The following is a 20,141-nucleotide window of genomic DNA, read 5'->3' on the forward strand; positions in this document are numbered from 1 at the left end:
TCACCAACAACTAGGGGGCGCCTCACTGGTGAGGCCCGCCTCACAGTTTGAGAAGCACTGCCCTAGAGGAAGCAGTATAGTTTTTCCAGCTCTCACAGTGCTCTCTGCTGCCACCTCTTTCCGTGACAGAGACTGTAGATAGCAGCAGCAAACCCCCATAGAACTGGACAGTTCCTGACAATAATATTAATAATTATTATTCTGCCGAGATTTCTGTACTTATTTCAAACAGTGCTGCATCGGGCCTTCACTAAATACGTTTGGGGGGATGTTAGACCCCGACTTAGCCGGAAGATTCTCTCGAAGCCCAAAACGCAGGGCGGGATGGGACTGCCAGACTTAAAGATCTATCATGAAGCAGCAGTCATATCTCGACTCATTGACTGGGCCCGACACCGAACCACTAAGCGATGGGTGACAGTGGAGACTGCGCTTGTCCCCGTCACTTTAGTACTGGCTCCTTGGCTAAGAAAGGCGGATCAAGACTTGGTGCAGGGGTGGCCTTATTTAACTAAGCACATGCTTGCAGTCTCGGACAACTGGATTGTCTGGTCCCAGATTTCTCTACGTCCAGGGCCCATGACGCCCCCTTTTTGAAAATACATATTTTCGGCCGGCCCTTACGGCCCACACTTACCTGGTTTGGCAAAAGGACGCACTACCTAGGGTTCATCAGATTCTCGCTGGCTCCCGACTGCCGCCACTGACATCTCTTTACTCTGACCGTCCTGTGGGGAGACTGCCCTGGCTCGAATGTTCCTTCATGGCTTCCCTGGGGTTTGGAACATCTACCTGTCCACCCCTAACTGAATTTGACAATTGTTTTCTGTCGAGTGAAGTGGAGAGGGGGGTCCTATCAAGAATGTATGGCTTGATTCTGTCGCTATGCAATTCAGAGCAGGCCCCCTTCTTTGCAATGTGGGAAAGGGATTTGAACACCACGTTCTCCCCAGAAGAGACTCTCAAAATCTTTGCTTTTACACACGGCCTTTCCCTCTCCTCTCACTCGAGGGAAAAAAGCTACAAGCTATTGTCTAGGTGGTACAGATGCCCGTCCACCATACACCGCATGTATCCTGAATCTACCGATCGCTGTTGGAGATGCGGGGTTGAGGAGGGAACACTCCTCCACATTTGGTGGAGTTGCCCCAAAATCAAGGTGTTCTGGGACGGAGTATTACGAGTGTATGAGGCGTACTCCGGTAAACGCATAGCCAATACTCCGAGAGCCATGCTCCTTTCTCTACTACCCGGCTCAATGTCGCGTCACAAGAAGGGCGTGCTGAGACACGTTCTCGCGGCTGCGAGGGCTGTGATACCGAGACACTGGAAGACGGTTCTGACCCCTGCATTGCGGGAATGGTTCCCTGAAATGCAGGGAATTCAACGGGCGGAGGAATTTGTGGCCGAGGCGCGGGGCAGAACGGAGGCGTATCGTAAGATCTGGACTGCGTGGACCCTCTTTGTGGAGGCCCCAGATTTTGCTAGTCTTCTATAGTGCGGTTAAGGAGCTGAGGTGAGTCTATGGTGTTGAGGGTCTGTGCCCTCTTAACCCCCTTTACCCCCCCCCACATTCCTGCCCCTCTTCCCCTTTCCCTTTGTTTGTGTGTTCTGTTTTGTCCTGTCCTTGTTGTCGTTGCCGTTTCCTTTTCTCACCTGCTTACTTGTTTCTTTTCTTTCCTTTTTCCTTTTGATTTCCCCCTGCGCCCTAGTGTTTTTACTCACGAACCTCTATTGTAATGGCCTCACTATGTTGGGCTTTCGTGGGCGCATGTTCTTTCTTGTTATTTCTCCAAAATTGCTGCACCTCAAGGTGCTTTGTTCACTATATTTTCATAGCGTTGATGCGTAGCTATCCTGTGTTTCATTATGTAACATACGTTGCTTCATGCTATATTTAAAACATGATGTGCTATGTATCACGGTTATACTTTATGCCACTGTAACCGACCTCTTGGTCATGATATGACATGTTATAATTTTTTCTGATGGCTTCTTAATAAAGTCAGAGTAAATAATAATAATAATTATTATTATTATTATTATTATATCCAACTATTGAACTATTGTTTCTTTTTGTGTTTTTTTTTCTTCATTAAACTATATTGAATATAGTCCCCCCCCCTTTAGGGGACTAGAAGCAGCAATCCTTTGATTCCTTGCATTTTCCTTTGAAATGCATAGTACTCCAAAGCGTCACTCCCTGTCAGTATTCCATGTGAAGTAACCTACATGCCCCTTGTATCATCTAATGACAGCAATGGCATACCTAAGGACCATGGTTAGACCACCGACTGTTAAATGTTTAAGATGCTGCAGTTGCTACTGACCAAAGCATCAAAGGGGTTAAACTTCTCAGCCATATGGACTGGAACTGTCCTCATAAGACATCCCCTTTAATAGAGTACCAACAGAATATGGCTGCAGAACCTCATAACCTTAGTAGCTATTGAGGGTATAAACACCTTTGCAAACTAAATTGGAACATTTCACTAACACACACAAAGAAAAAAAAAAACGTTTCTGCTTGTAGACTGGTTTGTGGTCCCTTACGTCGGCAGGATCTGTGCCTGTCTATGTGTGGGGGAGATGAAAGTCCTCAACTGGATAAAATGAACACTTCAAAGCCATATTCATAAGACCACAAGGAAACCGCTGCCGCCAATCCACGGTCATTTTGGGAACTTATAAGCAACTATATATACGTGTCCGGGGTCAAAGCCAACAGCTGACCCCATTATGTCAAGAAAATAAGAATTTGTCAACTTGTAAAGTTCAGCATAAATATTCATAGAACTTCATGCTCCAGAACACTTCACGTCTTTACATTTGCTTTTTGTTTCCTTAAACACACAGAGGCAGAAGGGAAACCATAAAAGGGTTTGCAGATAAAAAAAAACAATCTGACAGGACTAGCGGGTGCCCAGCATGGCTTCCTGACTTCTGTGGTGCGGCAATCTGACTCGGTGAAGGGGGCTTACACACTAATGCTCTCCTCTATATTCCAAAGCTCAGTCGATTTCTTTTTACATTATCTTTCATCCCCCCCTTTTTGAATCAGAACTACAAGGAGAGAATATATTTATTTTTTTATTTTTTAGAACAAAAAACAGGTGCCCCAGTCTGATCTCTAACCGCGAAGCCGATGTCATCTTAGGGCCCCTCGTCACATCCATTTTCCTGCAGACGTTGTCGCCCTGGCCCTGCTGCAAGAAATCTCTGACATTTAGACATCAAAATGAATGAAATGTTAAACAATAAAGCACATTGAAAGGTAATATTACATATATTCAAAGGCAGAGGCTTCTAAAGGGAAGATTGGCGTGATGTGAAATATCGGGAAGATAAAGGATTCAAGAGCAGTGGAATATGCACACAAAATGGCCTGTTTATTAAACCTAATTCTGTCTTGGACCGTCTGACAAATGAGACAATCTTTAGACTGTCTAGTCTAATGTAAGAACTTTGCTGTATTAAAGGAGAAGTTGGCAATTTGCTAAAAGCCAGCGGCCTGTAAGAGGAGGGGGGAGATTGATTTCAACTAAGAACTTACCTTTTCCAGTACCCCTGCTGGGCTCCGGGATCTCTGGAGTGTCCACGTCACAACCCAGCTGATGGACTGGCAGCTCAGCCAGTTAGTGACTGGGACGGGACGCCGCTCCAGTCACTGATTGGCTGAGCAGCCAGTCCATTAGCCAGGTCAGCATTACCACCCATCCAGAGTTGTGACATCCTCACAACCCAGGGGGGGGAGGGGGAATGTCTTCCAGCGGGGATCCCTGCAGACATGGGGAGAGGTAAGTTGTTAATTGAAATCAAATTTCCCCCCTCCCCCTGCAGGCTGCCAGCTTTTAGCAAAGCCAGACTTCTCCTTTAATGAAGTGAAGCACTTTGTTAGCTCGGCACTCAGCTGCTTTTAAACTCTGTGCCGCTATGCTCAGAGTGCCTGGAAAAGCTGGATCCAGTCCTGGGAAACTGGGAGAAGTTTTCCAGGACTGGATGCAGCTTTTCCAGGCACCCGGAGCAGAGCGGCAGAGTTCAAAGATAAGCAGACTGCCGAGCTAATAAAGTGCTTTAATTCATTACATTGCATTTGCTTATCTCTAGTTAGAACATCTATTAGTTTGTATAGATTGCAGAATATAAACCCTGAATACTTGTACACCCAGAATACTTGTGTACCAAATCCACACTCCATTTTGCCAAGGCCATGTCTCTTTTGATGGATTCAGGGGGGAATTCATAATAAATGTGGCATCAGAATGCAATCAATTAGTGCAAATCACATATACCCCCAACCAATAAAAACACATATGCTATGGCTTTTCAATGGATGTAAATTAATACACAAAAGGTCATAAAGATGTCAAAAAGGCAGTTCTAATGATCCTTCTAGGAGCAGGACCATGCAGTCATTCAAAGTGCTCTGGTTATTTGAAAAAAAAAAAAAAAAAAAAAACTTTTGACATCACACAGACAAGTTTTTATCAGTTTATTGTTCAGTAATGTTATGTAATGTTATTATTCAGTAATGTTCAGCGGATCTGTCAAAATGTTCTGGTTCGGCAATGTAATTTGAACCTGAATGCTTAGCGCTTGATCCCCTGCAGCAGCAGAGGTTGGGATTGCTGGAAAACATGGCAAACAGATACAGCAATATAAAAGAAAGACTCACCAGAAACGCAGGTTTATTCCTTAAAACTAAAAAGCCAGTGTGCAGGCAAGATAAACATGGAGCAGGTGCACCCTCCAAGGTTTCGCACGTGTGCTCTTCTTTCAGCCTGGTGGTAGAAGTGCACATGTGCGAAATGCCCATTTTGCCTTAGTGGGGCGTGTTTGTCTTGCCTGCACACTGGTGTTCCAGTTTTTAGGGATAAACCTGCGTCTCTGGCGAGTGGCTGCTGTGTTTCTTTTTTTTTTTTTTTTTTTTTTGTCGTATTCCAGCTTTACTACTGAACATCCAGACCAATTTAAAACTTTTCTGTCTGTGTGACATAGAAATAGTTATTTAAAGGGACAGTAACACTCTAATTTTCTTTTAAATAGCAATGTAAAGCCAGATATCAAAAAAGGTGATTGCAACTGTTATCTGCTCTTTTTATAGGGAATATATATTGTATTTACAGGCAATGAGCAGATGTACAACTGTCCTCGGATGTGTCTCTTAAACCCCTATACTCTGAATGGGGAGGCAATGCACATGCTCTGCTGCCCCTTAAACTTTCCACAGTCATGAGGAACAGGAGACTCAATGTTCACATTCTAGAGGGACCTTAAATGATTATAGTTTTTTGTGTCTTTTCTGGGGGGGGGGGGGGAGAACCTACATTCCCAAAAATCTATTCTACATTTAACACACTTTTCTGTAACTTCAATTCTGTCTGTAAGTACACAAGGGTAACAGGCATTGTTGTCTACACCAACAGATATAATTGCTTTTAAGGCCATCGTATAATAAACTGCAAAACTCAGAAAAAAACATTTGCCTTACATTCATGATGGAACACTGCCATCTAGTGGTGATTTCCAATAAGGGGAACAAAAGAAAATAATCCTATGTTCAAACTTCTGCTAAGCCTTAAATACATGCCCATTACTAGTATTACACACAGGTTCCATATAGATATATCCTGATGCAGTATACCTTAAATTATTATTCTTAAAAGTTAAGAGTAACCATCATTATTATGCTTGTATTTTTGGTACAAACTTACAGGGCGGATCCGCAGCTGATTTTTCTTTTGCTTAGATTTAGAGCATTGATACATGCCCTCCTTTATGCAAAACCAGTGTCTGAAGAATGATCCCCAGAAAATTTTAGCTGTCTCTTCTCAATAAGAAGTGGGAGGTTTTGATGGGATCCCTACCAAATCCTTCATGTATGTTGTAAATGCTGTGTCTTGTGAAGAATTCTCCAGTCTTCCCCACTTTTTGTTAATTTTAGAACGTCTTACCAAAATATGTAGAGTGTTGTTACTGGAAGAAGCTGCTGCTTCCTGCAGTGTCGGTGTCCGCCGCGCGGTCTTGTGTGGGAGGCTGGCAGCTGACAGCTACTAATTTGCAGAGTTCAAGCTTTAATGGTATGATGAATTTGTTGGCAGGATCAGTGGATATCTGTCTCCGTTCATCTTTATTTACAAGCAATTTCCAGCCGCAGGGTTAATTCCACTTTCCTGCAACTCTTACTACGCTCTCTTGTATCTGTACTGTAAATGTGGGTACAAAAAGAAACTGAAGTGTAAAAGTAAACCTGCTGCCGTATTATGGAAGCCACAAGGGAGCATCCATGTACTATCAAGGTCATAGATCCCAGTGTAAAATCTGGAGCTGGGGCCTCAACCTACAATGTGCCATTTATAACAATGGTGGTTTCCTTTTGGGTCCCCTTAGGCACAAGGCCCTGGGTTCCTCAGCTGCCGTTGCGATCCCCCCCGAACTAACGTTAACTGAGCCGCAAGAAGTCAACATGTTAGCCCTATTGAAACTTGTGACTAGCTTAGAAGGCTCAGGATTCACATGGCACATTAAGAGGGCAAATCCCTTACTGAATACCTAGAATTGTAACCATCAATAGGCACTAAACTTTTAACAAAACATTGCTTAGTACAATCAAACACGAGACTGAAATATATCTTACCAGAAAAAAATGCCCCTCTCTCTACTAATCAAGTTTCTATTCTGCTTCTAGACCCATCATTACATCTGGACAAAAAATGTATCTTTCTATTACGACAGGGATTGTTCCACAGGACTGGCGCATAGCTAATGTGGTACCAATATTCAAGAAGGGGTCAAAGAGCGATCCTGGAAACTACAGGCCCGTAAGTCTAACATCTATAGTAGGTAAAGTATTTGAGGTGTTTGTAAGAGATGCTATACTGGAGTATCTTAATTAAAACAATCTTGTGACGCAGCATCAGCATGGATTTATGAGGGATCGATCCTGTCAGACTAATCTGATCGGCTTCTATGAAGAGGTCAGTTATAGACTGGACCTGGGGGAGGCTGTGGATGTTGTGTATCTGGACTTTTCAAAGGCATTTGATACTGTGCCGCATGAAAGGTTGGTCTACAAAATGAGGATGCTGGGACTCGGGGAAAATGTATGCAAATGGGTAAGTAACTGGTTGTGTGATAGAAAACAGAGGGTGGTCATTGATGGAACTTATTCAGATTGGGTTTTAGTTACTAGTGGGGTACCACAGGGGTCAGTGTTGGGTCCACTTTTTAATATTTTTATTAATGATCTTTATTAGGGGCTACAGAGTAGAATCTCCATTTTTGCAGATGATACTAAACTGGGTAAAGTAATCACCACAGAGGATGATAATATCTTATTACAGAGGGATTTGGAGAAGCTAGAGGCTTGGGCGGTGAAATGGCAAATGAAGTTTAATGTGGATAAATGTAAGGTTATGCACTTGGGCCATAGAAATAATAAATACAGTTATGTGCTAAATAATAAAACACTGGGTAAAACTACTTCCGAAAAGGACCTGGGGGTATTGGTGGACAGTAAACTCAACTTTAGTGATCAGTGCCAGGTAGCAGCTGCCAAGGCTAATAAAATAATGGGATGCATGAAAAGAGGTATAGATGCTAAAGATGAGAACATAGTTTTGCCTCTTTATAAATCACTAGTCAGACCACATATGGAATACTGTGTACAGTTTTGGGCACCGGTATATAAGAAGGACACAGCTGAACTAGAGCGGGTGCAGAGGAGGGCAACAAAGGTCATTAAGGGAATGGGTGGGTTACAGTACCAGGATAGGTTATCAAGCTTGGGGTTATTTACGCTAGAAAAAAGACGTCTTAGGGGCGATCTGATCACAATGTACAAATATATGAATTGACAGTACAGAGATCTTTGTAGTGGTCTTTTTACTCCTAGGTCTGTAACCACGACAAGGGGGCATCCTCTACGTCTAGAGGAAAGAAGATTTTATAATCAGCATTGACGCGGGTTCTTTACTGTACGAACGGTAAGACTGTGGAACTCTGCCACATGATGTTGTCATGGCCGATTCATTAAATAAGTTCAAGGGAGGCCTGGATGCTTTTCTTGAACAATATAATATTACAAGTTATGGGCATTAGATTTCCGGTGATACGTTGATCCAGGGATTGTTCTGGTTGCCATTGGAGTCGGGGGGGAGTTTTCTCCCTGTGGTGGGGTGGTTGTAGTCTCCCTAGTGGGGGGTTTTGCCTTCCTGGATCAACACAGTAGGGTTTCCCTAGGTTGAACCTGATGGACTCTTGTCTTCTTTCAACCTTGTTTACTATGTTACTATGTTTTTGCTTCCGAACAGATCAACTCACTGATGTATCAGATTACAGCTGCTGATACAAGTCTATGGAGAGGGAATGAGGGAGTGTTAGAGAGACAGAGGGAGATAGAGATGAAGCAGGGTGAAGCAATAAATGAGAGCAGGATCCCCTCTTTAGTGTGTGCGCAGTATATGGGACACTCAATAACTTAGGGACAACTGAAAATTACAGATAAGTCTTGTAGACGTTCTCTGAACCCAAACGATTGGCATATGACTACCAGCGTATGGAGAAGTTTGACGCTTATGGCTGTATCAGTGTTTTCCAGGACCTCCTAGGACGGCATTCAACACTATTTACAAGTGATAATGGTGAGGTTAGGACTCCCAGCAATGGGAAGCAGAAAAGGCTGTAGGCCACTAACCTAAAGAGGTCTGCTGAAAAAAATATTTCATAAGCGTCAGCAAAATAGACTGAAGTTTCAATCCTTATAACAAGATTGTACCTACGTTCCCTCTATCAAGCAGGGACTGAGGATAAGTGGTTATATTCTCTGGCTTACATCCATCAGAGTGTTCTACAGCATGAATACTGCCTTAGGGTCAGTTCACACTGAGCAAAAGGCGAGAGATTTCCTAGCTGAATCCGCGCTTTTGAATTCCATCTGAAAAATTGGTGCAGAGGAATTTCCCATTGCGTTTACTGGGATTTCCACTCTACTGTTCACACGGCAGAATTTCCTTGTGTAATGTTCCACACAAAGGCCCCGTGCCCACAGACCAAAAGCGGCGGAATTGTCCGCCAGTCTCCGTGTCATAATGACACTCTATGGGAGGCTCGCGCGGCTCCTCTCTCTGCGCTGAAGAATGAACCTCCCATAGAGTGCCATTATGACACGGAGACTGGCGGACAATTCCTACACAGTAGTGCCAAAAATGGTTGTGAATCCTAGCTAGAATGCCATTTTAGGTCAAGGGGGTCCATTACAGACAACACCCTTCATATAAACCCAGCAGAGACAGTAATACTGCACTACATAGGCTGTAGCCCTGTACTCGCATCGCTCCGTAAGCAGGGGTCGCACAAAATAGACGTCTCTTTCAAAAGGAAACACTATTGATCTGTATGTAAATTACAAGACGGAGCAGTTACTTACCAGATGCAGATTTATTTCCTTACAGATCGATTGCTGTCTACCTAGATGCAAAGGAAAGCAGCTCACCCGCTATAAATAATGTAGCACACCTGCATCTCCCCAGCTTATCTCAGTATTACAGTAATAACACATTTCATTTGCCTACGGCAGGTGCTACCACTGAAAACAAATTAAATACTATTTTCCACCTAAATAGTAAAACCTAAATAGATCAGTGCTCAGCATTCATTACAGATTTTCAGTATAAGACAGTGGTCTTAAATCTGTGGCTATAGAGTAGAGACAGAACTACAACTCCCAGCATCCCCAGACAGCTGAAGATCCGCAGGGAGGAGACCACTGACATGGGTGGTAAAGCTGTGATGGTGACTAAATTGGTAGCTGACCCCTTTGATAAATATGTTGTATCTCAGCTGTAAGGCCCTGGCCTATAAAAACTTTTAAAGGGGTTATCCAGTGCTACAAAACTATGACCACTTTCTTTCAGAGACAACACGACTCTTGTCTCCAGTTCAGGTGGGGTTTGCAATTAAGCTCCATTCACTTCAATGGAACTGAGCAGCAAAACCCCGCCCAAGCAGGAGACAAGAGTGGGTCTGTCTCTGGAGGAAAGTGGCCATGCTTTTGTAGCGCTGGATAACCCCTTTAAAGGGGTACTCCGGCGGGGGGATCCCACCTCCTTCACTGACTGGCTGAGCGGACTTGAAACGTCACGTCTCGAGCCCACGTCAGAGACCAGGAAGCGGCCAGGCAGCAGGGACAGGAGTGCCGTGATACAGGACCCGCCGCTGGAACCGGGGAGGTAAGTGGACGTCGTTGCCCTCAGCCACCTCCTCCCCGGCCAGATCAGAAAAAAGCCCCCCGCCGGAGTACCCCTTTAAGGCTGGTGTCTCTTTTAGAAGTTGCAATGGGTAGAAAGGAGTGGCTTCAGTAACCAATTAGAATGATTTATTGCCTCTCTGCAGTGTAGTGATATAAGGGGATGCTTTATCACCTTATGAGGGGCACTGTATGTAGAATAAATTAAAATCCATAAAATAAAAAATCTAAATAAAAATAAAAACCACAGGCATACTCACCTGCCCTACCCAGCAGCTGCCATTCCAATGGCTCCTGGTCCCTGCTTCTCTTAACATTTCCTGGTCCCTATGAGACCCCTACCCCTAGGAAAGTTTACTCAATCACTGGCCACAGCAGAGTGTTACGTACTCCAGTGTGTCCAGCAGTGGGAACTGGAAGTAGTCAGAATGGCAATTGAAGGGAATGTGGGCAGGTAAGTATGCCTTCTTATTTTTCCTGTCACTTTCACTGATTTTTTTTAGCTGGAATACTCCTTTAAGACCTAAATCAACACAATTTCCATCTACCTCCAATTACTTTTTGCTGTGAGTAAAACACAGCACTCTTAAAAGAAAAAAAAAAGAAAAAAGTGAGGGTCAGTATCAATAACCTATTCGGCACAGAGATGAAAACAGAATGTAATATTGGGGGGGGGGGGGATGAATGTACAAACTGAATTGACTGGGATATTTTACTGTTGGCTCTCGAACCTTACCAGAGCACTCCTGAAGTATAGTAAGTGCTATGATATGTAACAATCACATCCGCGCTCACATGAGGGTCTTCTTATAAAAGAGCAATTTCATGCCTCCACGTCCCCTGTGCGATGACAGACATGGTCTGCGGCACTTCTTAGCAAATAACAAATTTTGCCTTTTTCTCCAGTTATTTATTTATTTTCTCTTGGCGGTAAAGAAATGCGGCTGTAGAATAATTGAGGCTGGGACTCAGAGATTCTCCACAGCCGCCGACTTAACACCTATCTCGTTCTCTCATATCAAATCCTATCACATTGCCTCTTTAGTATCTACAACTTCAAGAAGACGACGCAGCTTTGTAATTAAAGTTCTATTGATTAGTCATTAATGGATTTAATCAGGTTCTGACTTGAGGGAGGAGGTGACATCAGCACTTTACATTAACCTGTTATATATTCCAGGAAAAGTCATGAACAGGTCTGATAATTCATCCCCATAGCCGTGCCAGGTGCAGCTTACAAATGATGTCATACTGTCTGGTATTCAAAAGAATGATGGTTGATCTCAGGGAGAGCAGCCAAAACACCATCACATGTTTTTCAACGTCAGTGAATCTAGGAACATTGTCCCATAGGGAGTCAAATATGCAAAATCACTGCAGAGAAACCATCACGTTTCTCAATGCTAGACCTTCTACCGGGCAGGACGAACAAGACCAAGAGGGGTCTCCAGTCAAGGCAACCACCTTCCAACAAGTCACAGTCAAGAAATGACAGGAATCCACAGACAGCTGTTTCAGGATTTTTGGTTGATCTTACCGAGGTCAATCATCATTTTTTTGAATGCACTAAGCTTTGCTCCCACTAGCCAAAATCCTACTCCACACTGATAAGAGGCAAAGACACCAAAACAGCTGTCTGTGGATGGATACCTTACTTGGGTACTTCCAAGTCCCGTCATTTCTTGTCTGTGGCTTGTTGGAATGTGGTTTCCTTGACTGGAGACCCCCCCTTCCTTAGGTTGGTTGTTCCTTCTTGGATGACTGCTGTCAAGAAACATGTGATGGTGTCTTCGCATGTCTCCATAGTAATTTTGCATTCTGTCTGGTCAGGGCCGTCTTAACAGCATTATGGGCCCCTGGGCAGAGGTGCAAATTGGGCCCCACCCCCCGCGGCCGCCGCCATCAAAACCCCCCCATCTTTGCAACCCCGCCCCTAGCCAGTACAATTACGTACAATAAAAAATACAAATTATTGTTAACATAAACTTTAATTCACAACACAGTCTTTCAGCAGCGCAAAAACAAAAAATAACCGTGCGTGCATGCCTCACCAAACCAGACCAGGTTGGCTTCAAAGTATCCAAAAAACGCAATGGAGACAGCACTTCCAACAGCAATCTGCAGGGTTTATTGACACACCAGTGCAACATGTCTCATATATACAGAGGGGCAACAACATGACTATTATATAAGAGAACCATGTTGTTTCCCTGTATGTATACTGTATAATACAATATACAGGGAAACAACATGGCTTATATATAGAGAAGGGCAAAACAACATGTCTCATATATACAGAGGGGCAACAACATGACTATTATATTATATATGAACCATGTTGTTTCCCTGTATACAGAATACAGGGAAACAACATGGTTCATATATAATATAATAGTCATGTTGTTGCCCCTCTGTCTATATGAGACATGTTGTTTTGCCCTTCTCTATATATATGCCAGATAACAAGCAACAAATATTACCACCGCATACTGACTAACACCACCGCTGCTACTGACTAATCTTCTGTACACAGATCACTATCACCTCATTCAGTCATATAGAGGTACCCAGCTCTACACAGGTTCTGTACACCAAATACATTACAGTGCAGATACATCAAGTGACTCACATGGAACGTCTTCTCTGATCGGAGTTCTTTCCTTTTCATCTTCTTTTCCATTTGCCCTGTGCCGTTATGAGAACTTCTCGGAGCCACGAATCCACAGAATCTGCCAGACAGACATATTAGGCTCCACACTCTGTCACCATCCTCATCTCTCTACACACTGCACATCTGTATTGGCCCCTTATAGATAGCTCCCCTTGTATTACCCCTTATAGATGGCTCCCCCCTGTATCCCCCCCCCCTTATAGATGGCTCCCCCTGTATCCCCCCCCCTTATAGATGGCTCCTCCCTGTATCCCCCCCCCCTTATAGATGGCTCCCCCTGTATTACCCCCTTATAGATGGCTCCCCCCTGTATCCCCCCCCTTATAGATGGCTCCCCCCTGTATCCCCCCCCTTATAGATGGCTCCCCCCTGTATCCCCCCCTTATAGATGGCTTCCCCCTGTATCCCCCCCTTAAAGATGGCTCCCCCCTGTATCCCCCCTTAAAGATGGCTCCCCCCTGTATCCCCCCTTATAGATGGCTCCCCCTGTATCCCCCCGTATAGATTGCTCCCCCTGTATTACCCCATTATAGATGGCTCCCCCTGTATTACCCCCTTATAGATGGCTCCCCCTGTATTACCCCCTTAAAGATGGCTCCCCCTGTATTACCCCCTTATAGATGGCTCCCCCTGTATTACCCCCTTATAGATGGCTCCCCCTGTATTACCCCCTTATAGATGGCTCCCCCCTGTATCCCCCCCCCGTATAGATGGCTCCCCGCTGTATCCCCCCCCCGTATAGATGGCTCCCCGCTGTATCCCCCCCCGTATAGATGGCTCCCCCCTGTATCCCCCCCTATAGATGGCTCCCCCGTATTCCCCCCTTTAGATGGCTCCCCCCTGTATCTCCCCTTATAGATGGCTCCCCCCTGTATCCCCCCCTCGTATAGATGGCTCCCCCTGTATCCCCCCCTATAGATGGCTCCCCTCTGTATCCCCCCCCTCATATAGATGGCTCCCACCTGTATCCCCCCCTATAGATGGCTCCCCCCTGTATCCCCCCCCTCGTATAGATGGCTCCCCCCTGTATCCCCCCCTATAGATGGCTCCCCCCTGTATCCCCCCCTCTCTTGTATAGATGGCTCCCCCCTGTATCCCCCCCTAGTATAGATGGCTCCCCCCTGTATCCCCCCCTAGTATAGATGGCTCCCCCCTGTATCCCCCTGTATCCCCCCTATAGATGGCTCCCCCATATTCCCCCCTTATAGATGGCTCCCCCCTATAGATGGCTCCCCCCTGTATCCCCCCTTATAGATGGCTTCCCCCTGTATCCCCCCTTATAGATGGCTCCCCCGTATTCCCCCCTTATAGATGGCTCCCCCTGTATCCCCCCTATAGATGGCTCCCCCCTGTATCCCCCCCTATAGATGGCTCCCCCTGTATCCCCCCTATAGATGGCTCCCCCCTGTATCCCCCCTTATAGATGGCTCCCCCGTATTCCCCCCCTATAGATGGCTCCCCCTGTATCCCCCTATAGATGGCTCCCCCCTGTATCCTCCCTATAGATGGCTCCCCCCTGTATCCCCCCTATAGATGGCTCCCCCCTGTATCCCCCCCCCGTATAGATGGCTCCCCCGTATTCCCCCCTTATAGATGGCTCCCCCCTGTATTACCCCCTTATAGATGGCTCCCCCCTGCACAGCAGATAAAAAAAACAAACACCCAACTCACCTACCAGCGCTCCCCCGTCGCCGCTTCCTCTCCTCTTCTGCCCCTGGCTGATGCGTCGCTCCCTGGGGGATTCTCCGGGAGCGCACACATCCGGAAGCTCAGTGTGCGCCCGGGCCGGGACTTCCGGTACAGGAAGCCCCAGCGACGCGCACTGAGGTTCCTGATGCGTGCGCTCCCTGAGAATCCTCTGGGGAGCGACGCATCAGCCGGGGCCGGATTTCCTCTTGCGACCGCAAGCAAGAAAGTGCTTGCGGTCGCAAGAGAAGGGGAAGGGGGGGGGGCGCGCAGGGCCGTCTTACCCATTGGGCATGGGAGGCGGCTGCCCGGGGACCCTTGCGTCCTAGGGGGCCCCTGGCCGCTGTCACAGCGGGCAGGGGCCCCCTAGGACGCAAGGGCCCCCGGGCAGCCGCCTACCATGCCCAATGGGTAAAACGGCCCTATGTCTGGTATGTCTTCAGTGGATGGGAGGAAAATCTAATGCTTAGGCTGAGCTTACACACACACACACACAGATATTTGACAAATTTATCTGACAGATTTTCGAAGCCAAACCCATGAATGACCTGTTCTCTGTTTATAGTCTGTTCCTGGCTTTGGCTTCAAAAATCAGTCAGATAAATGGGTCAATTATCCGTGTGTGTAAATGCAGCCATAGTCTATGTGTTGTTGATACAGACAGTTTAGCAATGATAAATAGGCTGTGAGACTGTATACACACACACATACAAATAACTAATAAATTAGTTTTTTTTTTTTTTTACAAATAGACAAATAAAAGAACCGACTGTAGTGTATGTTTCTATTTTCATTGCATATAGTACTGAGTCTACCCATATGTTTTTTTATAGCATTCCCACATGGTTTATATTACTACCAAATTCTATGTACAACTGTCTGGAAACAACCAGCATCCTTTGCCACACTCTGAAGGGGTTTTATAATCCTTTCCATTGGTTCAATTTGACAGCTCTTGTGTACATGGCATTGCTAAAGACAGCATAGCACAGACATGGACACCGTCTAAAGGCTATCAGTTATCTCTCGGTTATCTGGCCCCCATTCTCTCCATACACAAAAACTTTAAGCATGGGCGAGCATTCCTGTGTTCTCTATGAGGAGGGTTAAGCCGCAGCCAGACAGGTCTGAGTGTGGCTTATCGTTCCCAGAAAAAAAGGGCTAGGACTGTAATTTTCCATCACGGTTGAGTCATACCTCCACTGACATCATCTGTCAGTGGTCAGTCAGGAGAGCCCCATACATCTTATATTGCAAGCAGTGGGTATGGCCGACAGAAGTATAATGTGTATGGGCACCTTAAGAACCAGATCGGACAACCACTGTAAAAAGTGACTCCTGCTCTGGCAGACTCAAAGCAGGCAAGCATTAAAAAAAAAAAAAAACAACAAACTTATAGCCCTGAAGGTTATCACAGAATAATTTGACACATGCCAATAATAATGGATTTTCCCATTAAATCAGTTTGGCTGTATTTTCTTTCTATCAATAAATAATATAACAAGAGGATAATTCTCCTAAAAAATAAGCCTCAAGATCTCCAGGAATACGAGTTGTAAATAACATTCTGACTGAGTGCAGACAGAATCTTATTTCCCTATAATATAAATGTGCTGATATCCCTTCTAGACGAGACAACTACTTTCCTGTATAATATTAGTAAGACAAACGGAATATAAACCCCTTCAGCGATCTCTCCGCTCTGAGACACAACTGCTCCACAGCAATTTCACTCCCCAATTCCCTGCATCATATCTATGACATATTTATTTACTGGATTCAACAAGCTGCTTTGTCTAATAATTTCTATTTCCAGCCCTGGTGCTCAGATGTACACGGAAATCACATCACAAGGCGTATTTTTATGTACCCTGATACATTGCTTAGGTGAATGTAGAGATGATGGGGACAGACGACCAGAGATTTTAACCAGATGAGGTATTTGTGAAATGGGTCTGTGACTATACAGACGCCCTTTACTGTCAAATTGCAGGTATAGCTTAAAGAAAAAAAAAAAAAAAAAAAACCACTATCTTTGCACTAAAAGTTAAAAAAGGAAACCAGAGAAAGATTGGGAGATCAGGGTAGGTGCCCCTCATTTGTACCCCTATTAGGTATTATGAGTTTTTAAAAGATGTAGTCTCTTCTGGATCCTCATCTCTCACTCCACAAGAGCCGTCCTGTCCTATATTACAGGGGTAACCCATTGATTTGTAGAGGCACAGTGTAATGTGTTGTTTCTCATATAGAGGTGCCACAGAAAGACTGTAGACTTGCTTCCAGTTTTCCCCGCAAATCATAGATGATCAATAGGGCCACAGAAGAGGGACAGACTGATCAGTTTATTGTCTAATGATCCTTATAACAAGTAGAGAATCCCATACACCTTTTCTCTATCTTAAGGCCCTATTCCACGGGTCGTTTAGAGGAGCAATATCGTTCGTATTCGGCCGATAACGGCCGCTACGAACGATATTCGTCCCGTGGAATAGAGTGCAACGATCAGCCGACATCGTTCATGTCGGCTGATCGTTGCAGTCGCTTGTTTTTCAACATGCTGAAAAACAAGCGACTGATATAGCAGCGATCTGCTGCCGTCGTTTCGTTGAATAGGACCGTCGGCAGCAGATGCTGCTATATCCTATGGGCTGCCCGGACGATCAGCGATCCCCCGGGCAGCCCCCCCAGCAGCTCCCCGCCGCCCCTCCCGCACTCACCCGCTCGCTGACACCGCGTTGAATAGCGGCGGCAGCGAGCGGGGAACGAGGAGCAATAGCGCTCGTTTGCTCCTCCACACGACTCGTGGAATAGGGGCATTAGATCACCATGGTGGGTGGCATGAACCCTTCTCTAATGCCCTAGATCACTACGGAGGCTAGTACTCCCCCCACTGACTTACACCCCATATCTTTGGAGGAGCTGGAAGTAAATAGGTACTGTCCCCTTTTTTGTGTAGGTCGACGAGCCAAAAGATTTGATCAGCCAGGAAAGAAGTTCAGACCCTGACCAATGGCTGAAAGGAGTCTAAAGAACTGTGTGTTAGGCATATTTTCTTCTCAGTACTCTGCACGTAACAGAGGTGAAAGCCTTCTAATGTAAGGGCCGTATTACACGGCCAGATCAGCAATGTAGACGAGCGTCGATCAGTCACGCTGAAGTGATAGGCCGCTCAGCCAATCACTGGTCACAGATGTCTCAGTCAGTTATTGGCTGAGCGGTGTGTCACTTCAGAGACCAGCTCTGCAGTACAACCGGCGGCTGCGGGCAGCAGCCGGGAAGACACTAGGGAGCGGGAGGAAGAACTGGGGAGCTTGGACAGTTATGTATATGTTGAAGGAAAAAGAATCAGGGATTTGATGAAATGACCACAACGTTCCATCATTTCCTTGAAGAAAGTCAGTGATTTGATCAAATCCCCGACCCCTTTCAGGGAAATGATGAAATGAACGACTCAGGGGTCGCCCGGCTCTATGTTTATTTACTAAGTAATGTGACAATAGTCGCTTAAACGCAAATTATTTATTGGAAACGAATTAACAAAGGAAGTAGGTCCAGTATTTTTCTACGTATAAGACTACTTTTTAAACCAGGAAAATCTTCTCAAAAAGTCAGGGGCCATCTAATACGCTGGGTGTCGTCTTGTAGGGTGGCTGCTGAAAAAAACTTTGGAACCGGACTGGAGAATCTGCGGTCGCTGCATATGGTGGTGGGGGGAGCTCAAAAACGGTAGTCTGGCGCTGTTCCCAGAAAAACACACCTCTTCCACCAGTCTGGGCCGCTCTTGTATCCTACGGGTATTACTGTACCTCCTTCTTTAATTCTCAGATCTCACGGCTATCTGATGTTTTTTTATAAATTTTTATTAGGTGTGCGTTAGGAGAGGGGTAGTCTTATACAGAGATTATATTCCAAACTCTATATTTTAACTGGAAAAGTTGGGGGTCGTCTTATAAGCCGGAAAATACGGTAGTTGAGCTGGTATTTTTACAGAATGTGATTAATAAATAATCCCGTTCATTAATTTTTTATTTTTTATTTTTATTAAAACACGTTGTTGATTTTTGTTTTACATCGCATTTTGGACTGTCCACAGGAACACTTTTTTAAATCCTTGATCTCTAAATAAGGATTATTTTCCTGCAATCTTGCAATCTCACGCAGACTTAGGTCAGTCTAGGGAACTGTTTCAGTAAATGTTGTAGTAGCTACTTGAAGAGCGTTTCTAGGGAGCCAATCTTTTATAATTCCGACCGAGGTACTGATTTGGTATAATTTTTTTTTTACATCTTACACGATCCCCACAATATTACTTCCATCTAATGGGCCTCTATAAACCTTAGGTACATACACCAAAACTATGGAATCCAACGACACATCTGCGCCTGTGCCATCCCGCGGTGGGTCCTGGCTGGTATTTTGTCATTTAAAAAAAAAAAAAAAAAATAAGGGCATTTTTCACACCCAAATTGTACGGCTATCACCCAAATTTTACCACTAATCTTAAGTACAATATGTCACGAGAAAACAATCTCAGAATTGCTAGGATAAGTTATAATATCACAGAGGTATAACCACATAAAGTGAGACTGGTCAGATTTTAAAAATGGGCTCTGGTCCTCAAGTCACTATCTGGACCGGTCCTGAAGGGGTTAAAATTTCTTCAAAGAAACGTCTTTTTTGCAGCATTTTTCCTTCGATCTTTAAAGGAGAAGTCCAGCAAAATTTTTTATTAAAGTATTGTATTGCCCCCCAAAAGTTATACAAATCACCAATATACACCTGGATAAAATGGTGATGTCACGACCCGACTCCCAGAGCTGTGTGGGCTGTGGCTGCTGGAGTAGTAAGTGTGGGGAAAAAAGCACTTTATGTGCATTTCCCATAATAAGTATATATTGGTGATTTGTATAAAACCTTTGGGGGGCAATACATTACTTCTCCATAAATAGCACACCCGTATTTCTACCCATAATCTTTTTCTCCTAGGGTAATGCCACATAAACATTGTGTGCGCCGGTTATTCTTTTACAAACGTCACACGAATGGGCTCTGGCATATTCCGTTCCACAAACGACGCAACATGCTTTACAGTTGCAGACAGCTGCTTCCCTTTCCGACGTGAGTAACACTACAGGCGATTGGCCCAATAGGGTAAGGAATGATCCGGCATTAAACTAATGTGACAAGTACACCATAACCTGCCCCCTACCCTGAAGCACAGAGTGTTTCATGCTGCTTATGGCTCGGGCAGCATAAAAATGATTACAGCATTCCTTTAAAACCTCAAATCAACAGAATTACAAATAGAGAGAACAGAAGTCCCGACTCACCATCTCTCCGACAGAGGCGGCTGCCATATGTGTTAGGGGTGAAAAGTAAGGAGAGGAGCCGGAGTGTAGCACACATTTCACCGTTTCATAAGTCACAAAGAAGGCAGCAGCTAAACACAAAAAGGGAAGAAAGGAAGGTGTCCGTGAGAAGCTGAAAATATATCCATGTGTCTATATTGCAAATATTATACAGCAAAACGACAATAAA

At 44.9% G+C, this 20,141-nt stretch overlaps 1 protein-coding gene across 1 annotated transcript in view; it reads right to left on the reverse strand.

The window, feature by feature from the left end:
* Positions 1 to 20,141, reverse strand: part of SLC25A26 (solute carrier family 25 member 26) — a 102,607-nt gene that overhangs the window by 74,919 nt on the left and 7,547 nt on the right. The window contains exon 3 of the mRNA XM_069966916.1: positions 19,934 to 20,043. Coding sequence (XP_069823017.1) covers positions 19,934 to 20,043 — 110 coding nt within the window. The remainder of the gene's footprint in view (positions 1 to 19,933; positions 20,044 to 20,141) is intronic.

This window comes from Dendropsophus ebraccatus, chromosome 4, assembly GCF_027789765.1.
Source record: "Dendropsophus ebraccatus isolate aDenEbr1 chromosome 4, aDenEbr1.pat, whole genome shotgun sequence".
NCBI lineage: Eukaryota > Metazoa > Chordata > Amphibia > Anura > Hylidae > Dendropsophus > Dendropsophus ebraccatus.